Raw genomic sequence first — 27,838 nt, 5'->3', positions numbered from 1 at the left:
GCAGAAATATGAGACAAGTACTGTACCCATAGGAATTCTTATTCTTTAGGACTTACTTAATACATTTCATAAAGACTGCATGTTGGTTAGCTTCATGAAAGAATTTTGACTATCAAGCTGATGGTGATAAGGGAGCATGTAACTGATGGAAAAGTAGTTCAGCAATATTTTGGCATAGAAACAGAAAATAGTCTAAGGTAAAATTTGGAGTAATCATCTAGGGAAGGTGCTCTTCCTCATCTCTATAATTTTACTGATTAAAAATAGAGCATGAGTTTTGAGGTCAGATAGAGCTGAATTTGGTCCCAAGGCTTGGCCTTTAATAACTGATTGACCTTGTACTTGAGAGTTAGCCTCACTGTACTTTTGTTTCCTTATCTGTAAAATGGGATAGCAGTACTACTCACAGTATTTTGATGAGGATCAAATGAGTTTTATGAGGATTAAATATATGCCAAGTACTTAGCACTGATTTTGCCTCATAGAAAGTACTCAAGTAATGGTGCCTAAATGGCATAGTAAATCACTGCTGCTCATAAATAAAAGTGTCTCAAAGATTGTGAAGTGCTGATGGATCAAATTAATACTTCCTCCTTTCCTGTGGAGGGACTCAATGACAAACTAAAGGAATGGAAGTATTCCCAATAACCAACCATTTAAATCATGCCTATGAAAAGAAATAGTTTGCTTGTTTTTTTCATTTGGTTTTGAAAAGTAGAAGGAAGAACATCAAATAGCTCATAACACTAGAAACCTCTGTGATACCAGTTTTCTTTTTAAGTTCTGTTACTGAAATCATTACTTCATATGTTAGGTATGTTTAAAACAGTTTAGACTCTGCACATTTTTAAAGTATAAGATTAATTGCTTTTAAAAAAAGGATAGAGAAAATAATATGCTAAGTAAATTGAATAGTTGGAGACTTTCAAAAAAGTGAAATCTGGCAAGAGGAAACCAAGTAATAGATAACAGTAAGATTAAGGGGAAAAAAAAACTTTTAATAAAATTCTAGAATATTAATATGTAGATAAAAAGGAACAATTAGCAAACCAACAAAGTTGATGCAACTATTAGAGAGAAAGAGAAACATCTTTAAATGAATTAACAGAAAGATAGGAACTAAGTGAATTAGTGCTTCCCTTAAAGACAAAATGGGAAAGCCAAAAATAGAAATAAACCAACTCAGGAGATTTGCGACTGGGTCAGTATTGTCCCCTAGGGGACATTTGGCAATTTCTGGGAACCCTGGTAGTTGTCATAAATGGACGTGGAGGTACTACAGGCATCCAGTGAGTTGAAGCCCAAGATGCTACTGAATATCATAAAATGAATAGGACACCCCTCCCCCCAACAATAAAGAATGATCCAATCCAAAACATCATGAGTGCTACTGTTGAGATACCCTAGCTAAATTAAGAAGAATCGGTTGTCGACAAATACAGAGTCAGATATTTACGACTCAAAAATTAAAGAACCCTTGTATGACATAGGGCCAATTGCCTTTTTCTCTCATTCATACAATCTGGGAACTTATTGCTCTGAAATGATAAACCTACATTTACTCACACTTAGCATATTCTCTGGGCAGAAATAATACAAGCTTGTGAGTGTCTGAGATGACTTACCCAGCTCTACAGTAGAAAAACCTAATCATGGCATCCCCTGGAGCAGGAGGGAACTGTCCCTAATTGAAATCAGAATGCATTTTCCCTCCATGGGAAAATGATGTACTAAATAGCAGCCAGGTGAAATTTAAATAGAGTGGTTGATGTCTGCTTTCAAATCACAATGTGGCTTAAATAATCCAGCATTTTCTTATGTATGTTCTTCAGATCACTACTTCTGAAAGAGATTCTTTGTAAAAGAAGGAGATTATGTGGTTAATTAAGATTGGGAAGCTCTGCATATTTTACCCCCCTCTTGGAGATTATTACATGCATATTAGCATACTAAAGGCTTTGAAAATCTTGGTTTCCCAAATGTATTTGTACATTGCATCTGCTTTGGTTTTGGTCACAAAATACCTCCCAATGTAACTGATGTTTGATGGCATATATTTTGACAAAAGCTGATACAGACTTGCAGCTCCTCCTAAAGACCCATATACCAATGATAAAATTTAAGTTGCAAACTGCTGACTTAACAGAATCCTCTATTCTTAACTTGAAGTCTGCCCCAGCAGACAGCTTGTTGAATGTCATCTTCATTCTTATCATGCAGAAAAGCCATTTTCTAGAGTAAATCTTATTTGTGATGAAAGTCCAAACTAAATAAATACTAACTGGAACGATCAGTGCATGGCTCCTCATAGAATTACTTTTATCACAGCAGAACAATTTGCTGGAATCATGGAAGAAATAGATCCCTGGGGATAGAAAATGTCAAGTGTGATATCCAATCTTGTTATAAGCAATGACTAAAAATTATACAATTAATATCTTAATGACTGGAAACATTAAAGCAAATAATTAAAACAATAGACAGCCATTTAAAAGTATACATATGACAACCTAACATTACTTTATAAATGATACATCATGTCAAGCCAGTTTATTTTCCATCTTGGTTCAGGGATGGATAACAAACACAGTTACAGCTACAGTTTATGTTCGAATCTTCTACGAGTTCTTTACCTAGCCTTTAAGAACTTTTTGCAAGAGTTGCAGACTGGCTGGGAGTATAGTTGTTTAAAAAGCAGTAATCATACATGTCAGTGAATTATTTTTGAAGAAAAATGAATTGAATATTTGTATAATGCAATGGCCTTCAACTCATCGCTGAGGCAACTTAATATAATGAAGTTACAAAGTCTACGTTCACAGGCTGACTCCAACATTGATTATCGATGAAATCCTAAGAAATTAACTGGGTGTGTGTCAAGTTTTTCATCTCTACCTTTTTAAAAAATAGTTTGCTCTATTGTCGTATTTAACTGGAAAATGGCATGCTTTTAACCAAATAATATTTACCCCACATCATCCTTCTTTCCCACAACTGTATTGCTGAGCACAGCAGGAGGCAAAAGTATTTAGCATAGCTCATTGCTTTTTTACCCACCAGAGCCTTCAGAAGAGAAGCCAGAACTGTTTTGCCACTTAGTATTTAAACCACTGAATTCTTCCCAGACCTCCCACATCCCTCTAATGTAGAGGAATAGTCTCTATGCACAGTGGCAACATTTCAACTGAAATAGCCTGCCTTTCTGTACTCCAGTGTGTACAGCACATTTGCTTTCTTGGCAGAATGTAATTTGGTTCAAAATGTAATTCACCTTGGAATCAAGTGTTCAAAATTCCCTATAATTTTTGATGCGGTTCAGAATTTTCTCCTTCAGCAATTTTTATGTGACTCCCCATTTAAAGTCTAGATCACTTTTAGGGAGCAGTAAGAAAATTCACAAACAAGATGTAGCTTATTCTTTGAAATGATATTTTAATTGTTTTGCTTCTCTATTAATGCAACCAAAAAGATTTCAAGTTAATAATCATCAGGTTTGTATTTGATTTATATTGTTACAAGGTGTTAAATCCAGTACTTAAATAATCATCACATTGTGATGTTTACAAGCCAGTTTTTCTCCCAAACTCTTTTATCTAGAAGTGAAATTTTAAAAATATGGCCCTAGAGATCAAAGTGCCCATTCTTACTTATTTTATTAGATCCAGATATGTTGCCTTTATCCTTTAAAAAGTACTGACTTTCCATTTAATTCAGTTTTACTCCTCTTTAAATGTATGTGATTCTCTACCTTAAATAACCTCGGGATGTTTTCCTAGAAATGCAGTCAACCATCTGAAAGTAATTTTTCTGTCTGGTATGTGGGGAGTTTGATGGGTGTATGTGACATGCTTATAGCTTAACATTCCTTACTATACTCATTTTCATAAAAATATTGGCTAAAGTATTCAGAACAGATGTGTATATGTGTGTGTGTGTATTTTTCTAGAGAAAGCTTCTTTTGTGAGCAATTAAAAGGTACATCAGACATAAAGAGAAATTTCTCTACAGCCTTTTTTCCCCCAATTCTTTGGCAACTGTAATAGAGAAGATTACTTCTCAGATGCTGTATATCATCCTGAAACGTAATGATTTTAGCATGTTGGGGCCAGAGTTTTAAAAATGTAGGGAAGGGATACGACTGAAGAAGGCAGCAATTCAGTAGTATTTCAGCATGCACCATTGGTAGTTTAATATGGAGATGTTTCTAGATAAGAAATCAGGAGGCAGGATTTCTAGTTCTGCTTGATTAGCACACAGCTCTGTCAGGCTCAATTTGTTAGAATAGTGCAAGTGGTTGGTCAGAAAGGGTGGGAAAGTGATGGGGAGGGGGGATGGAAAGCTGACAGGAAGAAAGGGAAAGGAAACTTTGAAAATAGAAACTAACCATATAGCTTGGACCATTTTTAACTCCAATGTATGAGGAAGGTCCCCTATTTACTTTCTTAACAGGTCATCAGTTAACAAATATTGAGCTGTTAACTATGTTTAAGTCACTGTGGTAAATGATAGAGATACCATGGTGAACAACAGATAAATTTCTGTTCCCTTGTGAAATTTACATTCTAGAATGGTGACAGAATTCAAGCAACTAATTTAATAAATACTTACTTGACTATAAGTGACACACTATGAAAAAAATTACGAAAGAAAAACAAATACAGAGAAACCCAACCTAGAACAAGTTCAACGAGAATATCCCTGAGGAAATGACATTTTTGCTGAGCTCTAAAGTATGCATTTGAGTTTAATAAGAGAAAAGGAGACAAAAACCAGAGAAAGATAGTATCCTGGGCACCAAGTGAAAAACGTATTTCAAGAAAAGAATAATCCTCTGTGTCAAATGTTGCAGATAGATAAGAAAAGTCAAGGGTTCTGAGAATTGTCTTTTGGATTTAGCAACATGGAAGCATTAGTAACCTTGACAATAGTAGTTTTAGGGAGAGTTGAGGGGCAAGATCTTAACTGGAGAAGATTCAAAAGAAAAGAGGAAATTCTGCATATAAGTGAGATCATACAGCATTTGTCTTTTGTGCCTGGCTAATTTCATGTAGCATATGTCCTTCAGCTTCATCCGTGCCATCACAGACAGCAAGATTTCTTTTTTATGGCAGAGTAATATTCCTGTGTGTGTGTGTGTGTGTGTGTGTGTGTGTGTGTGTGCGCGCGCGCGCACGCGTGCCCACGTGCTCATGCACCACGTTTTCTGTATTCATTCATCTATTGATGGACACTTGGATTGTTTACATATCTTAGCTATTGTGAACAATGTTACAATGAATGTGAACTCTTGGAGATACTGATTTCATTTCCTTTCAATATATATCCAGAAGTAGGGTTGCTGGATCCTACAGAAGTTCTCTTTTTAATTGTTTGAAGAACCGCTGTGATGTTTTCCATTATATACACTTGAATTTTGCTAAGAGAGTAGATTAGATCTTAAGTGTTCTCACCACACAGTCGACACAGTCATACATGCACACACAGATGGTAACTGTATGAGGTGAAGGGTATCGTAACCTGCTTGTGGTAATCATTTCACAGTGTAGGTGTGTGTATACATACAATCACATTACACACCTCAAAAAGTCATTGTGTATAGCCTTAATGTGTAAATTTTCTTTTTTAATATAAATTTATTTATTTTAATTGGAGGTTAGTTACTTTACAATATTGCATTGGTTTTGCCATATATCAACATGAATCCGCTAATACTTCAATAAAGCTAGGGGGGAAAAGAGGAGCGAAATTGGAGACTGAAAATCAAAATGAGACTTCTAAGAGCTTTTCTTAGGGGACCAGAGAAAGGGGTTGTGGGGTGGCTGTTAGCAAAGAGAGGTTTGTTTATTTTTTAAGACTGTAGACGTTATAGCATGTTTGTACACTAATGGGAATCACGGATAGAAAGGGGAAATTGATGCTACAAGAGAAAGTAAGGTAGAATTGTTCAAGAGATGCCCTTGAGTAAGAAAAAAAGGAGTAGGATCCAGTGAGCAGCCCAGTAATCTCCCTAATGTCTGGCATCCTTTCATTCAAGCGTTCAAAAGAAATTTAGTGAATACCCACTCTGGGTCAGAATCCTTGCCAGGAACTTTCATAACAAAGATATATAAGACCCAGTTCCTGCCAAAAAGTAGAAAAAACCTATAAACAGAAAGATAGAATACAGTATAATTAAGGATCATGTATACCAAGGAGCTAAGGGAGCCCAGTAGAGCAAGCAGTTAACTCTGCCACAGAGCACTGTAGCATGTGTAATAGCACTGAAAATACTTTATTGGCTAAGGAAAAAGTCAGTTTATTTTCAGACAGTTCTGTACACTGCTATTAAAGCATAGCAGTTTCATATTGAAACAGTATTTGATCATTGTAAGGCATTCCATTGTTGTCAATATTCTTTTGTTTGTTTTTTTTTAGTAGATCACCAGTTTGTTATAAAGGATATAACATGGGAACAGCTGGATGGTATAGATGCATAGTGCAAGACATGGGGCAAGAGCTTGGAGCTTCTGTGCCCTCCCTAGGGTGCCACTCTCCTGAACTCTCCTTCTGTTCATTGCCTGGGAACTCTTCAAACCCTGTCCTTTTGATTAGTATGGAGGTTTCATCGTAAAGGCACAGTTGACTAAATAATTGATCCTTGGTAATTAAACTCACTCCCCAGCCCCCTCCAGTCTCTAGAGGCTGGGAGTAGGACTGGAAATTTAAAATTTTTTTAATTATTTTTTTAATTTAATTTAGTATATCTTTATTTTATTTTTTAATCATTTTTTAAATCGAAGTGTAATTTACAATGTTTTGTTAGGTTTAGGTGTACATCAAAGTGATTCATCTATATATATATATTACAGATTATTACAAGATATTGAATTATAGTTCCCAGTGCTAAATATTCTTTAAATTATATTTCGTGTTCTGTTTGTGTTTAGTTGCAGCTAAATATAGTTCATCTTTTTTAAAAAGCTACTTGCCATTAATTTCAGAATAAAATTCAAACAAAATCCAAAAGTATCTATCTTTGACCTCTTCTACATTTATTAGGCTACAGTAAGAAATACAGTGCACAATTGGCACCCCTATAAAGATCCTGGTTAGAATGCTCCAGATGTGCAACAGATATGAAAAGCCAAGTAATGGAATAATTTAACTATGAGACAGTAGCAGAGAGATATTGCAAGGCTTATGATCACGTGTCAACTACATCAGCTCACCCAGATTCTCTCTGTAAAATTGCAGAGATCTACCCCCATGAAAATTTGGAAACAGGTGATCGTTTATGAAGTCGTTTGCACACCTTGTAAGGAAGTCACTAAGTAAATACTTCATTTCGGGGTCATTAATAATTTTGTCATGTCTAGTTCATCCTCAAATTTCAAAGAGCTTTGTAAAATATACTGAATAAACTGTATTGGCAAAATGCCATTAAGTTGTCACATTTTCCCTTAACAACATAATGAGAAAGAAGTATCTTGATGGATTTTTTAATGAAATATGTGGAATGTCTGTAACAATTTGATTGTGAAATTTATCTAGCCCATGGGGAGAGTGACAAGACCATACTGTGACCAAGAGGTGTTGAAAGGTGGGAAGACTGGTAGATTAAAGGAGAAATTGTTAGAGTGCTGTGGAGGATGTGCTAAAAACACAGGTTTTAGTTGAAAAGTGGGATACCGGGAAGAATTACTGCCTTTTCAGTCGATCAAGATTAAGCATATGACCACTAGAATGGGTGGAGAGAATCTCAAAAAACTGAGAGGCCAGAATATGAGTGGGTGAATATTGAAGTTACCAAAAGTTATTGCAGAAGTACTATTTGAATGCCTAGGTTTGAACCCTGGTACTACACACTTAACCAACTGTGTGTCCTTGGGTAAATTGCATACGCTATCCCAGGCCCTTCATCTGGTAAAATGAGTGTAATGGTTTATTTCTTATAATTTTGAGAATTAGGTGTTGTGCTAGATGTCCTTTTGAAACTTGTGAGTGATTTTTCTTTTGGCTATTTTGTGCTTCACACATTTTGAATTGATCAGAAATCAATTGATCATCCTCACCAAAAAGCTATCCTTAAAGTCTATGTCATGAGTTCTGCTTGCTAAAATAAAATGCTGTTTAGTAAGAACACAGACCCAGAGGAAAATGGGACAGACCAAAGAAGTGATTACTTGAATCTGGAAACTAGAGTTCGTAATAGCAAAAGAGATGCTCAAGGGCAGACCCAGCTTTAGGCCATAGAAAAGAATCTAGCCGTGTTGCTGAAGCATGGTAGTATCTAAAACGCAGATAGGAATTAGGAAGCAGTGAAGATGGGAAGTTAATACTGTGTTCCAACCTTAAATACAAGGGGCTACTGTCTTGAAGATTGGCTATCAAAATAAAGATACTTGGGCATTGAGGAATAAGACAGATCCAGTTATAGAAAATGAAGTCACTAAAATAATGGTCCTCTTTGTAAAGGACCACATTCTTAAAGTCTGGGGCTCCTAAGAGAGCAAACCTAGGCTGTTCTGTATTACTTATAAAAAAGTGCCTTAAGTTTGCATTATCACCTGGCCAATTGCCACAGGCAGTTTCACCTTCTGGCTCAAAACACACATATTTTTCATCTTCACAAATGCCAACCATAATGTTGCATATGAGTGAGTGTGTTTTGCAGACTGTAGCTAAAAGTCAGTTTAAGTTTGAGCAGACATGGGGAAGAAAAACAATGTGATGTGAATTTTGTTCTCTGTGTTTAGGCAAGCTACGACCTATATCTATGCCAGTGGAATATAATTGGGTGGGGGACTATGAAGATCCAAATAAGATGAAGAGAGATAGTAGAAGAGGTAAGTGTTCTAGAATTTCAGTGTAGGCTGGGTTGTTGAAACAAAAAGCAGATTTAAATGTTGTTTTACGTAGGATGTTATGGCTTCAGTGAAAAACTATTCATTCTCTTATTGATTTTTATGATACATCCAAACCAATTCAGACCAACCTTTAACTGTCTTGATCTATTATTAAGTCAATATCTCCTCTGAATGCCTGCTAAGGGATTTAGGGTAGATAAGTACAGTGTTAAAAAAAGTAATATCTGTTATTTGAAATTTAATACTTGGAAAACAAGGTCAGAAGTGTGAAACTGCATAAAATAATTAAGTTCAACGAATAGGAAGTGTTTGTGATCAGTCCCCATTGGTCCGCAATGCCAACCTCACTATTTTTGTATTAATATAACCTTAAAATGAGTTTTGAAGCACATGGGTAAAAGCTAGTAGAAACTGGGCCAGTGTCTCTAAAAGAAAACCATATAAAAATGGAAGGAAAAAAAAAAAAAACCTGCTTTGCTTTTTTCTCTCCTGTTTGCTGTTCAGGGCTATCTTCTTACTTGGGGGTGGGCTACACTTGAAGTATCTACCAAAAGTAAGTTTTTATGTTCACTTATCCTGCTATTGAGGTGAGCAGTAAAGAAGGCAACGGGAAATTTCACTACTAAATGGGATTGAACCAAGTGTGGATGGATATGGTGGGCCCAATGGGTCATGCTGCTACTTCTATTTTCTGAAATAAGATCCATGAAGTTATAGATGAAAAACAGAAAGAAACAAAGCAAAAAAAAAAAAAACTCTTCATAGAACATGACTTCATGAAGCTTCCTTTAAAACATGTTTAACCCATTTGCCTGTTATTTCTAGCCAGTGTGCAAAATTTATTTCATTAATGCACAGATCCACAGACCACACAGAAATAAGCAAGCATGAATATCTGCTTCATTAGTCTTCTTAACACTTGTTTTATGGAATGAGTATTTCTGAAAATGTTGGTAAATATAGGAGCATTGAGATTACTTTACATTTATGTATTCACTCCATTTTCCAAACTTCAGTTTCTAACCTCTTCTGTTTTATAGAATTAATCAAGAAAAATATTTTAAGAAAGAAACACTTATATGCCTTTTCTGAGTCACCCTTTTGGGACTTGATATGATAGTAACATCTTGGGGAATAAAGGCTTTATGAAATAGAGTTCTGGCTATCAATTTAAGCATAAATTTTTTGAACTAAGTTTCCTCACTATTGGTCCATAATGTGGGCTTTAACTTCTCCAAGGATGCTCCCTAGGATGTTTGTTGTCAGATTTTAGCAGAATCTCCTTGCGAGAACTTGTTAAAAATTTTATGAGCCACACACCTGAAACTTATGATTCAGGTTCTGCGGGTAATTCTGATATGGTTGGTTCAGAGCTAAAACTTGGAGAAATACTCTATAGGCTATCAACTTCCTGTTGTCCTGTGACCCCAAATAATTAAGATTCTCCATATTTTCACTACAAAGGTGTTTTATAAAGGAAATCAAGTTACATTTCTGAAATGAAATCTAATAGTACACTTAAAGGATGGTAAGTTTTGAATATTTGCATATCTACATTGGTGTATTTATCTTTTTTTATTTAGAAAACTCTCTACTCCGATATATGAGCAATGAAAAAATTGCTCAAGAAGAATACATGTTTCAGAGAAACAGCAAAAAAGACACAGGGAAGAAGTCTAAAAAGAAGGGTGATAAGAGTAGTAGCCCGACTCACTATTCGTTGCTACCTAGTTTGCAAATGGATGCACTGAGACAAGACATCATGGGCACACCTGTGCCAGAAGCCACGCTGTACCATGTAAGTACACTCTGAAAGACTCTGTGATGACAGTTTTATTGGCAGTCTGGCAATTGACTCTTTTTGGTAAATTCCAGATTATTTATTTTTATCCTCTTGTCAGATTTTCACAAAAAATCCTAAATTTAGATTTTATACCCTGAAAAAACATTTTTTAAAAATTGATGACTTATTGATTTGTCCCTCAGTTCATATGTTCAGTGAGTGCATATGTTATAGTAGCTTATTTTTTTAAAGATATAACTTCATAACTTCCTATGCACAGAACTGATGGAGAATAATAATTTGCTGATCAGTTATTATTGTGATAATATACAGTAAATGAATAGCTGTAAAGTTCATCATTAAAGATAGGATTTTTAATATATTTATGATTTCATTTAAAAATGAACATCTGTTGTACAGTAGACTTGGACCATGATTCTTGAAGTAAAGATGAAAAGACATAGATAGCACCCCATTAATGGAAAGAAAGACACATGGAGAGTTCTAATACAATTTGTAGTAAGTCAGTGTAAGAGTGTAGGAGAAGAAGGGCCTTTGCCCGCTTGGGAAGTGAGAAGAAGCGTCAGAATGAGGAGCATATGGGTAAAAAGTGAAAGACGAGTAGCGGTATTTTTGTGGTGAGGCATATCAAGGTGCGCTACCAATGTGTGTGTATGGTATGTTCCAGCAGTTTTATGTGGCTCAGAGTTACTGGTTCACTAAGAATTGAGGGAAAGCATGTGAGAAAGGGCAGTAGATGGGCCCCTAGAGAGCTAAGTGGGGAATTGTATGATAAAATACTTAGGCTTTTTGCTGCAGTAATAAAGAGCTACTGAAGAATTTCATCCTGGGGACTTGCATGATGAGATTGGCCTATAGGATCTCTCTAGTGCTAAGAGCATCCATCAAGAGTTGTGAGGCCAAAAGCAGGGCCATTAAGCCCAGGCCAGATGGATGATGAGAAACTAGGAAAATGGTAGTGTGGAGGCTGATAATCTTACTGACCCAAACTTTCAAATCACAAAATCGACCCATTTTATGACATTTTGGTTAGAAGGAAGTTTATTGTGCTTCTTGTTAGAAGACCGTGAAAAACATGGCTACAGGTTTTTAAGTAATTTGAGCAACAGTGCTTCATGTTCACAGCATCAAAAAAATTTGATGTCACTGCTGTGGAAGATAGACCATCTAGATGTACAAAGATGTGACAAATTTAACAACTTACATTTGAGTTGCTTTCCTGAGTACATCTTTTAAATATCTTATTACTTATAATTCTCTCCTAAAACTGAAGTGTAGGAAAATATTTTCCTTTATTCGGGTTGATGCAGGAGTGCAGTTCTCTGTGGCAGTTGTTCTCTATTGTCTCTTGTCCGCAGCATCTTGCTCTCTGCAAGAATAGTGCCCTTATCAAAACCTGCTATTCTGAATAACTGAGTAATCAGGTTATTATTTTGTCCACAGACATTTGAAATTTGTCTGAAATCAATACTCAGAACCTGTGTGACGGGAGACACTTTTGTTCTTACTAGTCAGAAATGCTCTCTTAACACTAAGCTCCTTCTAGAATCTGGCATTCCAGTCAGAAGTAATAGCCTGAACAAAGATCGAAACATAAGAGACAGCTGGCCTATTCGAGAGGGGAGTTGGTAGTGAGAGATCATGCTAGAGAGGGAAGAAGAGGCCACTTCACCCAGAGCTTGTAAACTATTAAAGGGTTTGGATTTATCCTAAGAGGAACAGTAAGCAATTGAAGGCTCATTCAAACACTCAGCCTGTGCCATCCTGTCGTGCACACTGGGACAGGAATATACTGTGTGAGGAAGGAAAAATAGCTGAGTCTTGTGGATTTTGACTGATTAAATTATGGAACATAGTAAAAGGTAAAACTGGTGTATTGCGAGCATCATCTAGGAGTATAAATTGTTAGCACCTTTCTGAAAGGCATTGTTTAGGTGGCACAGTGGTAAAGAATCTACCTGTCAATGCAGGAGATACAAGAGACGCAGATTCGATCCCTGGGTCAGGAAGATCCCGTGGAGGAGGAAATGGCAACCCACTCCAGTCTTCTTGCCTGGGGAATCCCATGGACAGAGGAGCCTGGTAGGCTACGGTCCATGGGGTCACAAAGAGTTGGACACGACTGAGCGGTTGAGCATGAGCACATGAAGAACCTGGTCTAGTAACTTCACTTCTAGAAATTTATTCCAAGAAAGAGAGAAGAGCCTACTTTTGCCTCCTATTTTTATTCTATATCCTGAGTTTGTAACATGATATTTCCCAGATAGATATTTATCCCAACTAATTTTTGACAGAGAGACAGTACAGGGTAAACAATATTGTTAATCATGGAGGAGATCCTCCCGTGTAACACTGACCCACTAATTTCAGAGTGAAAGGCTGAACAGTTTCTAACTCTGGTCTCTTGTTTTTAAAAAAGCTAAATAATTGTTAATCCCAAAGAGTATGTTAAATGCCTATGACCAGTGTTCAAAAAGAAAGAACATTTATCAATGAGTTTTTATTAGACTTAAGTTCTTTTGAGGACCTTAGTTGATTAATTTAGGACTTTTGCAGTTATCAAGGGAGTTTCCACATTTATGTATTTTTAAGCCTCACTACAACTGTATTTGCAAATGACAACTCAAAATGGTTAAGTGATTAACCCAAAGCCATGTTGCAAAAAAAGTGCAGGAGTAAGGACTAGAACCCAAACCACTAGGGATCTTTCCACACTCTGCCTTGGTCCTCCGTGCATGGTAGGGATTGCATACACATAGGAATTTGAGCTTTAATAACTAATGAGTGAGTTTTGGAAAAGTTTTACTTAAAAAGAAATGTGTGTGCTCATATGCTGATTTAAGTAGCATTTTTAGTAACTGGATTGATTTCTACCCAGGTTTCTCTTATGCTCTTTATTACTATTTTTTATTAAGTTCAAAAAAACATACAGAGCCGCTGCTGTTATAAAACTCGAGCAGTTATTCAGCGTTATCTATTACCAAGACTACAGGGTATTATAGTTAAATCGCCTGGACTTGGGAGGCAAAATAACATATACATAAATGATTGCTTTTTACATTTCACAAAAATTGGTTTTTTTTTTAGTCTGTATATATGTACTTATATAAAATAAAAGGGCGTTTCCTTATGTTAATTTTCTTAAACACAAGATCAGTATCAATATATAATTCACTTACCTTCATAATGAACCATTATCTTCATTCTTACCAATTATTCCTTTGGATGATACAGCTCTTTTTAATGAAATAGAACATAAGTGGAAGAGGACTATAAAGATAGAATATGGAGTTTCGTAGGCTGCTGTCTCTGCTATAATACTAGTTCCATGTGGTCTGAATCGAAATTTAGAGAAAAATTTAGTTTAATTTTGTAGCAGGATCATATCAGCAATAAATACCCTTTAAAAATTTACTAAAGCTGTGTGTGTTGAGGGGGGAGTGTAGGGTGTAGGGTGTTCCTTTTTAAGCTCCTAGATTATAATCCTCATTACTGTTTTCTGGAAATTAGCCTAATAAAAATACACAAAGCCAGGCAAATACAATTTGACTTCAGTGTGACTCATTCCTCTTAGCAATTATAGCAGAAATGTTTATATAATAATAAAGACAATTTAGAAGTTTCTGGCATTGTAAAATACATAATTTTTATTAATTCCATATTTGTTATTCTCGTTTATGTATTTTTCTTAAACTTATCTGAAAGGAAATCATTCTCTTTGCCTTAACTACCCTAATCATCCACCAGTCTTTGCCACCTCTTTCATTTTTGGCATATTCTTCGTCCATGGGGTCTCAAAGAGTCGGACACAACTAAGCAACTAACACTTTCTCTTTCCCTCTACTGAGAATGCTTCTACTCAGTCTTTACCTCTGGCTGGCTCCTATCTAAAGCTGAGATTGCAGAGAGATTTTTATCTGATCCCTACCCCCTAAATTAAATCAGTTTCTCCTATTATAGTCTCTTAGCACCCTATATAATTTCTTGGAAAACTTTATGATTCACAATTATGTATTCATTTGCATGATTATCAGCTTAGTGTCTTTCTTCACTATACATGGTAAGGAGAGCATGTCCAGGTCCATGGCAGGAAAGGATAGTTTCTCCATTTTGTTCAGCACTATATTTTAGTACCTAGTCTAGGTCTACTACCTTATAAGTGCTCAATAAAACTGTGATGAGTAAATGAATGAACAAGTGAGTGAATGTGACAGGAACTTTAATGCCTTTCTCAGTATCTCTCAATTGATGTCCTCAGTCTGCAAAAACAGCCACCTCCGTGTCCTTGGCTAGTCCCATCCAGCACAAGCAGGCCTTCAGCTGGGGTGTATTCATAGTGGGAATCACCAAGAACTTATTACCATAGGTTCAGTGTCCCATGTGCCTGGGGAGAGATGTTTGTCTAGTCCACATGACTAATTTCTACTTTGTTTTATCAATTACCATTTTACTCCAAAGACTGGGACTCTGCCCTTATTGACGCCTCCTCCAAGAAGGATTTGGCTGCTTTACCAGTACAAACAACAGACCATGTGGAGCCTAACTCTTAACATCCATCCACTTATAAGAGTATTAGAGCACCTAGAAATTTATACTCACCACATTGGGTTCCCTGTCAAAGCAGGTCCCAGTTTGCACCTTTTATGGGACTGATTTATAGCACTGCCCTGCTCCATAAGTGCCACCAGGGCAACCCAATTAGCTCCCCCTCAGCCTAGCCTTGCCTCTTCCACTCCAACTAGTTATTGCTCTCTTCCTATCCCTGACCTCTCATTATAGAGGTCACAGTACGGCTGTCTGCTAAGCATGTGATGGTATTTTTCAAGAGAGTATGACGTTAGTTTGCCTACTCACTGATCCTCTGCCTGAAAATGTGGGAGTTGTTAGCTGTGAAAACCCTCTTCTGACCTGATAGCCCATGAAGGAAGGGCAGACAGCAGTATCTGGTGTATATGTATGTGTACGTGTGTGTGTGAAATCCAGATGCAGTGGTAAAGGCTTTAGATAAGGAATGATTAGATTCAGAGCTTTTTTAAATCCTTAATATTATATACATATGACATCTTACTCTCACATTAAAGCTGCTGGAGTAAATCCATAAACAAAGTGATAGTTTGTTTTAAATCTACACACTGAGATGCCAAAAAAGTAAAATCTGATAATGGATCTAGACAACCTGCAAGTGTACTTTCATAAACTGAATAATGTGATTTTAGGTGACTTAAAACAGACTTTGAGTAGGTGTTAAAAAATCTGGATGATTCGTTTCCTAACAGTCCAACATTTGTGTGGCTTATCTTAGCTATTTAGGCTATAACTGCAAACATTCAGTTACTGTTTTACTTATGCTAAGTCCTTTTAGCTATTTCCATCAAACTGTGACAGGATTTTTGGTTGAGCTTCTGGGGGAAGGTGGTGGAAAGCTGTTAAAAGACATCTTATTTTTTTTTTTATTTAACAATTAAATAAACATTGTGAAACAGACACTATTCTAAGTAATTTGTAATATTTAACTCAATACTCATAAAAAACTTAGGAGGAAGGTGCTAGTATTATCCTCATTTTATAGATTAGGAAGCTGGGGTGCATTGGATTAATAAGTAAAGTGGTAGAGCTGGGATTTGAACGTTGGTAGAATGGGCAGGACTACCACCAACAGTAAATGTGTTCAATTCTATGCTGTTATTTCATGTAAGTGGAAGATTTCTTGATTTAATATTTACTTCCATTACCACCTTACCCCACTTGCTCATTTTTAGACTTTTCTGTAGACACACACTAATGAGAAAGTAAGGGGAAAATATTTTTCTTTGAAATGTTTAAATCTCAAAGGCTTTTATTTGTTTATTTAAAAATTAAATATGTAGAAGTATTTATCCTTGTCCCAACTGTTTCAAATTGTCCCTCTAAGTGAAAGTGAAGTTGCTCAGTCGTGTCCGACTCTTTGCGACCCGTGGACTGTAGCCCACCAAGCTCCTCCATCCATGGGATTCTCCAGGCAAGAATACTGGAGTGGGTTGCCATTTCCTTCTCCAAAACAATGTAATTTAACAGAGACTCAACAGCAATTCTAGTGTGCCAAACAATTTTTAAGGCACAATAAGTATTGTGGAATATATATAAATAATAATAATACTGTCACTGCTGTTACTAATAATAGCTAACATTTACCTATTGCTTACTAAGTTCCTATGCTAAGTACTTATATACTCATTGAACTTATATCTCGTTGAATCCTCAAATTGACCTTCTGAGGTTGCTACTCAGAAGTTCTTCAATTCTTTAGTTTTGAAAAACTGAAATACAGTTTACCTTGCCCATGGTCATACAGGCAGAAAATAACAGACTTGAAATATAAGTACAAGCAGTCTGGCTCCAAAACTCACATTTTTAGATGAATAAAGCCATATCTGCTCATAAGGATTTTACCATCTGTTAGAGAAGCCAAAGCTAGTATTATCACAAAGATGAAAAATATGCTGTATTGTCAGCCTATAAACATTTATAATTCACCTGCAATTATAAAGGTTGGTTTGTCTAGTATAGGCCTGACTTAGCTGCATTGTTTCAGGATCAATGTAACTAAAATAAGAGAGCAGTTATTTTCAGTGGCTAAATAACCATCTCTGAGCTAACAGTTTATAACAACCACTTTCTCCACACTTTGACTTTACTCACCTAGATGACAGCCGTGGTACAGTGTGATGTGAATCTTCTCCTCACCAGGGTGCCTGCAGATGTGTTAGGTATCCATTCTAAATGTTATTCTATTCACATCATATGTATTTCCTGGTTCCCATGGATGACTTCATTATTTCTGGAGTGTTAATGCCAAATTCATAGTAGCACTGGCAAAGCCCTACATGGGAACAGCCTGGACTGCGACAAGTGTTTCCCACTGGAGCACTTCACTAGAACAGTGATTCTCAAATTTAGTAAATGGCTCTTAGTGACTGAGGCTTGATGTAGAAATGATAGACCTTCCTTTGATTCTTACAGGCAAATACCACATCATTTCAGAGACTTTAATTTTCCCTTGTTATTATATATTGCTTCCTAGTAGCTTACTAAATGACTTTAAAAGGTTATACATTGAATAGCCATAAAATGGTGCATTAGTAGAGCTCACTGACTATTACAATTCCCTATTTTTCCTAAAAGCCTGATATTCATGCAACCAACAATGCAGTTTTGCTCTTCTCGTACAAACCCAAGTGTATATGGCTCAGGTTCCCACAGCTTTCAGGAGGAATACTGTGTTGGTACCTCATCAGGATTTTAAGTTACCTATAGTTTTCAGTTGCCTTTTTATTATAAATTATCGTTAGACTATTGATTTTAGTTTGCTTTATTTAGGTCGCTTGCTTTACCTTCTGTGTGTGTGTGTTAGTCACTCAGTTGTGGGTTGCGTGGGCAACCCCATGGACTGTAGCCTGCCAATCTCCTCTGTCCATGGAATTCTCCAGGCAAGAATACTGGAGTGCATAGCCATTCCCTTCTCCAGGGGACCTTCCTAACCCAGGGATCGAACCCGGGTCTCCTGCAATGCAGGTGAATTCTTTATCGTCTGAGCCACCAGGGAAGCCCAGTGCTTTACCTTCTAGCATGTTGTAATTTATATTACCCATAATTTTTTTAAATGGTACTATGAATTATCCACACCCTACAGTACTTTTACAGTCATATTCTATTAGTAGAACCTAATTAATTTTTCACTAGAAACTGGGGACAAATGGATCACGGGATCTGCTGGCCTAAGATAGAGTCACAGTCAAAAACTGCTGAAACCCACTTAAATACAGTTATGTGATTTTTAAAAAGTAGAAGAAATGTCTTAAATACAGTTTTTGTCTATTTATGTCTTAAATACAGTTATGTGGTTTTAAAAAAGTAGAAGAAATGAAATCTTGACTTTTCTTGTCTGTAAATATGAAACCGTTTTATAGAATGCAAATCCATAAAGAAGTTTAGGAGGAAAATACACTTGTGTTTCCTGACCAATTTGTACTAATAGTTATTTTTGTGAAAACCATTAAAAAAAAATCATGCTCCTTCTCTACCACAACAGGCCTCAAAAGTGTCTATTCACTAAGACAGAAAAATCTTTATGTGCATCAAGCAACAGAGACTCAAAATACTAGAAGCAAAGTCCAACAGAACTGAAAAAGAGAAATTGACAAATCTATAACCATAGTTGAAGTCTTCAGCACCCCTCTCAGTAATTTATAGCACCACTAAACAAAAATTCTGCAAGAGTATAGAGTGCTGAATGACTACCCACCCACCAGTGGTCTCCCCAAAATAGCAGAATACATATTCTTTTCAAGTATGAGTGGGACAGTCATCAGGATAGACCATACCTTGGGTCATAAGATAAATTTTAATTTTAAAAGAACTGTAGTCATACAATGTATGTTATCTAACCATAATGGAATCAAACTGGAAATTAACAACAATTAACAAGTAAGTCTCCAACCTCTTGGAAATTAAGGAACACATTTTTAAATAATCCATAGATAAAAGAGGAAATCTCAAGGAAAATTGAATGAAAATGTAAACATAACGTATGTTTAGGGGAAAATTATAGCAATAAATGCTTATATCAGAAAAGGGGAGTGAATTCCCTTGAGATCTAGTGGTTAGGACTAAGCACTTCCACTACTGGGAAGCAGGTTCAATCCCTGATCATGGAACTAAGACCTCATAAGCTGCACATCAAGGTCGAAACAATGAATGAAAGAAAAGGAGAAAGTTGTCAAATCTAAAAACTAAGCTCCCACCTCAAGAAATTAGAAAAAGAATAACAAGAAATAAGCAGGCATAAGGAAGACAATAGAGAGAAGAAATGAAATTTGAAAACAGAAAAAAAAAAGCCATAATAGAGAAAATCAAATCAAAAGCTTTATTAAAAAATATTTTAAAAGAAAAGCTCTTTTTAGAAAATAAAAAAGGAAATTGATAAAGTGTCTAGCGAGACTGACAAAGGGAAAAAGGAGAGAAGACTCAAGTTAGCAGTGTCAGGAATGAAAGAGGAGTTATCACTAAAAACCTCATAGACATTTAAAGAATGATAAGGAAATGTTATAAACAATTCTGCACTGAAGTTTAACAGTTTAGATGAAACGAACCAAATCCTCAAAGCCCACTAGCTATATAACTCTCTCAAGATGAACTAGGTGAACTGAACAGTCCTTTAACTATTAAAGGAAATTAACTGATCATTAAAAGACTTCCAAAAAATAACCACAGAAATACTGAACAAAAGGGCTAAACATATTGCACTTTTGTATTGCTGAAGTGCAACAGTAATCCATTTTGCTTTTATTATTATGTTCTGTGGTGCCTTTAAAGTGCTGGCAGCCTGTAAAATACTTGATGTATAGGTCCTGTGACTTAGTGGAATTCCTAGGAGACTGATTAAATGCATAAATGTTATTAATGGTAAAAATATTGTTTAAACATTTGGAAAAAAATTTTATTTTATAAATGTTTATAAAAGTTTAATCAGTTATGCAAACAAACAAAAAAGATTCACTAATACACCCTCACGCTTTAGAGAGGTTTCTGCTTACACTGTATAAAACAAATTATTTAAAGTCAGCCCCATCGGTTTCATGTTTGACCCAAACAGGGTCCAGTCCTCATTCTGCTAGTTCCTGGCTAGATAATGGCTGCCAGGAAGCAAAACACAAAATCTGGCTTAATTAGCAAGGCATCATGCAGAACAGGACACAGAAGAATTGAATTAAGAATTTTTTAATTTTAAATTTATTAAATTTAAATCTTACTATGAATTCCTTGTTGCCTTTTAAAAATAAAACATAAATTCTGATGAGAGCCCCTTCACTTGGTTGCTGTGGTCAATAATTACAGACTATTTGGATACATACCTGTTTTTATCAGAGAGGTTAACGAACCCCATTCTTTTTTATGTTGTAGGCCTATCTCTCCCAGCTTCATAGCCTGAGAAAATTTCCTCAAGTTTTGTTGGCAATAGACGTTTTTTGCTCCCATTATCACATTACCCATATTACCTCACCACCATAACTCATTTAATCAAGCATCTCAAGTTTAATGAAACTCCAGGTAAAATCATTTTACCCCTAGAACTGTTTAAAGCCTCTTCTGATTAAAGGACCATAAAGTGAAAGTGAAAGTGAAGTCGCTCAGTCGTGTCCGACTCTTTTATTGACTACTATTACATTCTAGTTTCTTGAGGATAGTTTCCAAGAACAGTGTTAAATTGTTTGCACCCTTCACATATTCATCTTTGGCTTTTGGCTCAGACAGCAACTGGCAGCAGGCCAAAGTGCATGAGCTCAACCTGGAGTCTTGGTTCTAAATGATATTGTTAAATCTGTTTCTTAGCATCTCTACGGGTATCAGGTTAAGCCAAAACAGTATCCTAATAGACTTGAACCCAAAACAATCTGCAGTGTTGAGAAGTGGATCCGTATTTCAATTCCTATTCTTTCTATGCAAATAATTTTAGATTAACTAGATGCAAACTTTCCTGAAATCTCAAATAGGAGAATAAGTTACCTTCTCGTGTTTTCTTTTATTATCGTAAATTCAAAGTGGCCTCAAGGACAGTGGTTCCTGTATATAACCAGTTCCAAGTAAAAGGGCCCAACATTAAAGACAAGAATTGTCTTTTTAAGATTCAGATGGCTAAGAATAATGCTCTATTTAAAAGAACATGAGCTGTTTGAACTTAGACATTTCTGAACCTCATTTTCTCATCAGACTAGAGAGGCTAATAATACTTAATTTGCTCAGCTATTACAGAAGTAAATCATATACTGTATATAAAGTTTATTCTGCTGTGCTGGGCAGATAGTGACTATTCTTAACACCATATAGAAAGGAAATGGGTTCATTTACATGGAAGGGGATTGCTTCCTGATGAACAAATCGGAAAGGCTTCTAGGACCAGAATATCTGTCTTCATTTGGCATTTTAATGAATATATCAGTTAGGGTTCAGTTGGGGAGGCAGAAGCACTAAGTGGCATGGAATAAAGGACTAGATCTTACTCAGTCGAGGAGCTGAGGTGAAGACACCTCAGCAGAGCCAGTGGTCATGAAGAAAATCTGGATGTAAAGCCAGGGAGAGCAAGATGAAGTAGAATTCATCAGCACAAACTGGAAGCCTGTCTCCAGCTTAATCAACGAAGCTGATGCCGTCTGCCATGGAGATTCACAGGTCCAGGATTTAGAGGACCTGAAGGAGTTGCTGGCCTGGCTACTGACCCAAACCAACAAGAGTGGCGTATGTGTGCAATGTGGTAGTGACTGGCACCTTATGCTGATCTCCAGAGCAAGGCTGCTGCCTCACTTTTCCAAAACTCCCACAGATTTACATTGATTGACCCTAACTAACACCATACACGGAGAAGGCAATGGCACCCCACTTCAGTACTGTTGCCTGGAAAATCCCATGGATGGAGGAGCCTGGTGGGCTGCAGTCCATGGGGTCACGAAGGGTTGGACACAACTCAGCGACTTCACTTTCACTTTTCACTTTCATGCATTGGAGAAGGAAATGGCAACCCACTCCAGTGTTCTTGCCTGAAGAATCCCAGGGACGGGGGACCCTGGTGGGCTGCCATCTATGGGGTCGCACAGAGTCAGACGCAACTGAAGCGGCTTAGCAGCAGCAGCAGCAGCACCATACAGGAAGAGGTATTCTGAGATACATAGTTCCAACTTTGCTCAGTTGACATAGCTCTTCTCAGTTTGTTGATAACCACCACACTGAGTTTTCCTTTTCTGTTGTTACCATAAGTATATACCAGGTAAAACCTGCTTTGAAAATTCTAGTGACAGTGTGTGTATCAGTTGTAAAGTGAAAAATTCTAAACGACCATAAATTTGGAGTGGATACAAGGTGTAGCCTACCTCTATGGAGGTATCATCCCCACAGCCTACTTATTTAATTTCCCAGAGCATATAGGAAACTATAACTTCAAATTGTCTTTCATCTGTCTTCAATCAAAACAGTGACTGCTATAAGTAATAATTAGGATAAAATGCCTGATTTACTTAAAGAGGTTTCTACTTAATAAAACATATGAGGCAAGTCTTTAAAGAATTTCTTTGGATAATCTGTTTTAGGAAGAGTACCAGAAAACCATGTCACTCTACCATGTTATTTTAGTCAGTTGTTGAATCATCTTCACTAAATTGCATTTTCCATTATGTCCTCCATTTTTATCAGATGCCTGGTGTAAGAAACAAGCATATGAAATTCACTTCTTTGTTTGCTAGTAAAATATCTTTGAGGGTATTATATTTTTCCTTTGTGTCTCTCTCATATATATTTTATAATTGGATAAGGACTTTGACTCCCTGTAATTAAAAAACATATATAAAGTGTCTGATACAGTGTCTGGCACTTGGATAGTGCACATATATTCTTAGCGTCCTTCCTCTAACCATACTACCAAATGTCCTCAGCAGTGGGCTGAGAACAAGCCAAACCCTAATCTTGGTGCATTTGAGGCAACGAGTTCTGGAAAAGTGGCAGCAAACATCAGGCCCTGCAGAAATCTAATTTTTCATATCTGAGCTTGCATAAATTGCTTTCTTTCTCTTAGTTTTCTCATTTACAAAATGAGCATAGCACTGGAAAGAGGACTATGGAAAATGCTATCTAAATTGACAGCATAATGATGATTTGATTCCTGTTGCAAACATTTTTTTTTTATGTCCCCATCAAGCTCTTTTTTCCTTTCTGTTAGATAAAACCAGTTTTACTTTTTCAGTCTTAAAATCATGTCCTAGTAGGTGGTTTTGTATAGAAAAGAAGGCAGAGTGTGATTTATCTTGTTATTTTACTATAAAATAAATTGTGTATAGCAACTTTTGAAACTTTCTAAACTTAACTTTTATTTTTATCCAGTATTACCTTTGAGAGATTTTCTGGTAAGGAAAAACAATCTCTGGATCAAGAAGACTGCAGCTAAACTAACAGATACAGAAACATTTTGAGTGAGTGTCTGGGAGAGCGCGTCTATTCTCTAAGCAAAAATCTCAGAATAAGAGCCTGATATAAACATCCTCATACCCGTAAAGGTATTTAGATAAAAGCTAGAATTCTTGGAACAAATTACACTGACATGGCAAGCATCCCATGGTAAGAAAACATGTACAATTTATCAGAGCAACAAATCTAAAAATAAAGGTAACCCCAAACCATTTAGTTTCAGATTCTGTGGCTCAGCTGGTAAAGAATCTGTCTGCATTGTGGGAGACCTAGGTTTGATCCCTGGGTTGGGAAGATCCCCTGGCGAAGGGAAGGGCTACCCACTCCAGTATTCTGGCCTGGAGAATTCCATGGACTGTGTAGTCCATGGGGTCACAAAGAGTCAGACATGACTGAGTCACTTTCACTTTCATCCAGTCAGTAACCATAAATTTTTCCAATATTTATGGTTGTCATAAAATTGCTGACAAAATATGCCATAAACATTTATTTGAGAGTCTTAACTTTTTGTACATTCTTCATTAGAGATGATTCATTTGTATTATTTTTCTCTCTCTTTTCTTTTGCAGATGGTTTATTTTTATGTCACTGAATAGCCTTCCGAAGGCAAATCTGTTTCTCTCAATTTTTTCTGATCATAAACATTTCTTTGTCACAAAATATGGGCAAGCCTATCCTGATTTCTCTGACACATAAATGTTGACAGTTTGTCAAACAGAAGATTCAGGAGCAGGCACTGTCCTAGTTCTGCTTTTTACTTATTCGAAGTTTCTGCCTCTGTCCCACATTGTACACATTAATCAAACACCCTACAATAGCTATATCTAATATGGCTGGAAATAAATGATTTTCATACATGGTGCAACTTAAGCATAAACCAAGTACCTTTCAGTGAATAATCTAACGTCGTGTTAAGATTAACACTGATTACAGGTATATGTAATTAATTCCTGAAACATCAATAATTGTATGTACATTTGGTAACTAGCTATTTTCTCCCTGTACAGTTAGTCCTTGTAAGATATCCTAAAAGCATCTGGTCCAGCTCTCTGATCTTGCCGATGAAGTAATTGAGGTGAAGATTACTTTCAGTGACTTATCCTCAACCATAGAGCTGGAATATGGAGAACTAGAAGTCAGGTCTCTTGATCTCTACCATAGTATTGTTCTCCTGGTGCTGTGCATTCATTCTTGCTAAGACAGCACCCTTCAAAGTGTATCACTCCAGCTGGTGTGTTGAGAATAGGCTGCAGGGGCTGTGTGTAGTGTGGAAGCATGAAAACAGTCTGACTAGTCAGTTGACTAGGATTTAGTCAATTCAGGTGAGAAATGATAGGGGCTTAGCCCTGAGTGCTAATTGGAAGAAGTGAGAAGGCCTGGGACTCTGGATATGTTTTGAAGGGAGAGTGGATGTGCTGACAGATTGCATATGAGATGTAATAACTCATACCCTCACTTTCCACACACATAGGTAGTGTTTGATTCATGCTTCCATGCTTTCAATAGAAGATTATATGTCAGGTCCAGTGTTAGGAGTTGAGTAGAGAGTGGCAAGCTAAGCAGATGGTTTCTGCCTTTATTGAAACTAATGTAGTAGTTAAAAACTGCATTTTGAGAAATTGAACCAAGTAATTTTAAGGCATAATAATCAGCAATGTATCAAGTGAAAAATTGCATAACACAATGAATCAGCTCCAAGAGATTTCTCCTGTGTAAAGAATTTAGTGGAGAGGCAGGCTTGCCTTATTTGGATCACTGATTTCCTCATCAGTATTGACATAGGGTTTTTTAATTGCATTGAGTTCAATTAACACTGTTAATATGTTTGGAATAAAATATGAATGCAGTCTCATCCTTGTCTAACTTGGCTGAGCCTTATTACCTTTCTGTACCTTATTTTCTATCTCATTTGCAAAATTAAAATGTTAACATGAGCCTTCCTCTCATGAAAATATGATTAATGGTTACCTCCCCCAAACAGCTGCAAATCTTTTTTTTTTAAATCCCACAGAGCAGTATAACTTGCTAATTCAAAGAAAATCGACAAAAGCATGAGAATCAGAGATTGGTAGGATGTTACATTGGTAAGATTGCTAAGACTACTAAAGTCTTAGACTGCTAAGATTGGTAAATTTAGAGATGAGCTTCTCTGGTGGCTCAGACAGTAAAGAATCCGCCTGCAATGCGAGAGACCTGGGTTCTATCCCTGGGTTGGGAAGATCCCCTGGAGAAGGGCATGGCAACCCACTCCAGTATTCTTGCCTGGAGAATCCCTTGGACAGAGGAGCCTGGCGGGCTGCAGTCCATTGGATCGCAAAGAGTCGGACACAACTGAGTGACTAAGCACACAAGATGTTACCTGTTTAAATTATCTCCATGAATATAAAAGTATAACCCTAGTATCTTTCTGGTTTACAGAATCTTTCCACATAACAATGCACTTATATCACATGTTATGGGAGGTTTTCATAAATAAATATCCTTGTGTCAGATGAAGAAAGCAGTTCTTTTCTCTAAAATGGTTACCATGACTACACAATACTTGCCTGAGAGGCCAATATTGCATGGAGTGGTTAGAACGGGTTTGTGAATAGGTAGACCTGGGTTTGAATTTTGACTCTGCTACTACCTGTGTGCTCCTGAATAAGTTATCTACTTTCAGTTTTCTCCTCTTTGAAATGGCATTAGTGATCACCACTGAGCAAATGTATTGTAAACATTAAGGTTGATAACTGATACAAGGTCCCTAGTGCTGTACCTCACACGTGTCATTCAGTCAGTTCAGTCGCTCAGTCTCACACATGAGCCCTCAGTAAATGATAATTATTTAGATCCAAGAATGACAGTTCCTGTTTCCCAAGGGTGGTGACTTTTACTCTTCCTAACCAGTCATTACTCTTCACTCTTCTTCCTATCTTACCACTTACTACTCGATAGGAAAAGGAAAATCACCTTATAAAATCTTGTGTAAGTTTCACTTACCTACTTCCTTCTGAATCTAATGTGCATGGTATTCTTTTGATGAAACATTGACTCTACCCTTCCTAATGAATTTGACCTTCTCTAAATTCCCCCCAGTCACTGCATTTTTGTTCTTATTTGACTCATAATTTATTAGCATGCTTATTATTTTTTAAAGCACACTTATTTGTAAGTATATGTAGAGCCATTTTCAGTCAATATAAAGTCAGATTAACTTTATTGACAGAATCCAGAGCAAGCTCACCCCACTGTCTTCAGAGAACCAGTGTGCATGCAGTATCTTGTCCCCACCCCATTCAGCACAGAGTTTCTCTCCTGTACCACAATGGGCAACAAGCTTGTTCAATTCTATGCTGTTATTTCATGTAAATTGAAGATTTCTTAAGATAATATTTACTCTCATTACCATCTTATCACACTCATATTTAGACTTTTTCTGCTGACACACAGTAATGGGAAAGTAAGGGAAAATACATTTCTCTGTGAAACATTTAAATCTCAAAGCCTTTTGTTTATTAAAAAATATTAAATATGTGGAGATAGTTATCAGTTGTCCCAAGAGTTTCAAATTGCTAAGCACCTTACGTATAAGAAATAAGCTTTTGGTTTGACTGGAGAAATCTTGGAACTTTGCAGAAAATTACAGTAAGAGGAAGTTGCTATATTGCAACAAGAGAGTATTTAGATTGCAAATTTTTCCATAAGTGTGGCAATTTGCAACTTGAGAAGAATTTAATAGTAGCTGAGCTTTCAAAATGTAACACAGAAACTGTCATTTTCTTCCACAATTAAAATAAGTGCTTCTGAAAGTTTCAGGATAAGAATGACCCAAATTACCCTCCCCCACATTTCCTCATCTAGAATAGGGGAGAATGGGGAGAATGTTTGAACAGAACATCTGTGGACAAAATGAAAGACAAATGGTCTTTTCAGGCAAATGTCTGAAAAAGCGATCTTTTATAGTCAAATAGAATACTGTTGCATGCATCGCCGTGGTTAAGAAGAGGATCAACAATGCTTTCATAATGGCCTTTTATTTTAGCACATTCTATTTTTATGAGTTGAATTGTGATTTCAACACATCCATTCATAATTCATCATATAATTGTATGCATAAATATCTTTGACACATTAAGGCACTTTTGCCGGCCACATCTTGAATTCAAATTTAATTCAAACTAAGTGCATTAAGACAGATCTCATTTCCAGTAATGTTTTG

At 36.5% G+C, this 27,838-nt stretch overlaps 1 protein-coding gene across 5 annotated transcripts in view; it reads left to right on the top strand.

Annotated features, from left to right (window-relative positions):
• The window catches only part of CNKSR2 (connector enhancer of kinase suppressor of Ras 2), a 284,997-nt gene that overhangs the window by 181,394 nt on the left and 75,765 nt on the right, over positions 1-27,838 (top strand). For 3 of the 5 annotated variants that reach the window (XM_040266671.1, XM_040266669.1, XM_040266673.1), the window contains 2 exons: positions 8,736-8,825; positions 10,430-10,644. In XM_040266671.1, the coding sequence (XP_040122605.1) occupies positions 8,736-8,825; positions 10,430-10,644 (305 nt within the window). The remainder of the gene's footprint in view (positions 1-8,735; positions 8,826-10,429; positions 10,645-27,838) is intronic. The other 2 variants (XM_040266670.1, XM_040266672.1) reach the window with 1 other exon arrangement.

Source organism: Oryx dammah, unplaced genomic scaffold (assembly GCF_014754425.2).
Source record: "Oryx dammah isolate SB20612 unplaced genomic scaffold, SCBI_Odam_1.1 HiC_scaffold_23, whole genome shotgun sequence".
In the NCBI taxonomy this organism is placed as follows: domain Eukaryota; kingdom Metazoa; phylum Chordata; class Mammalia; order Artiodactyla; family Bovidae; genus Oryx; species Oryx dammah.
This window is presented reverse-complemented; position numbering and strand designations above follow the sequence as displayed.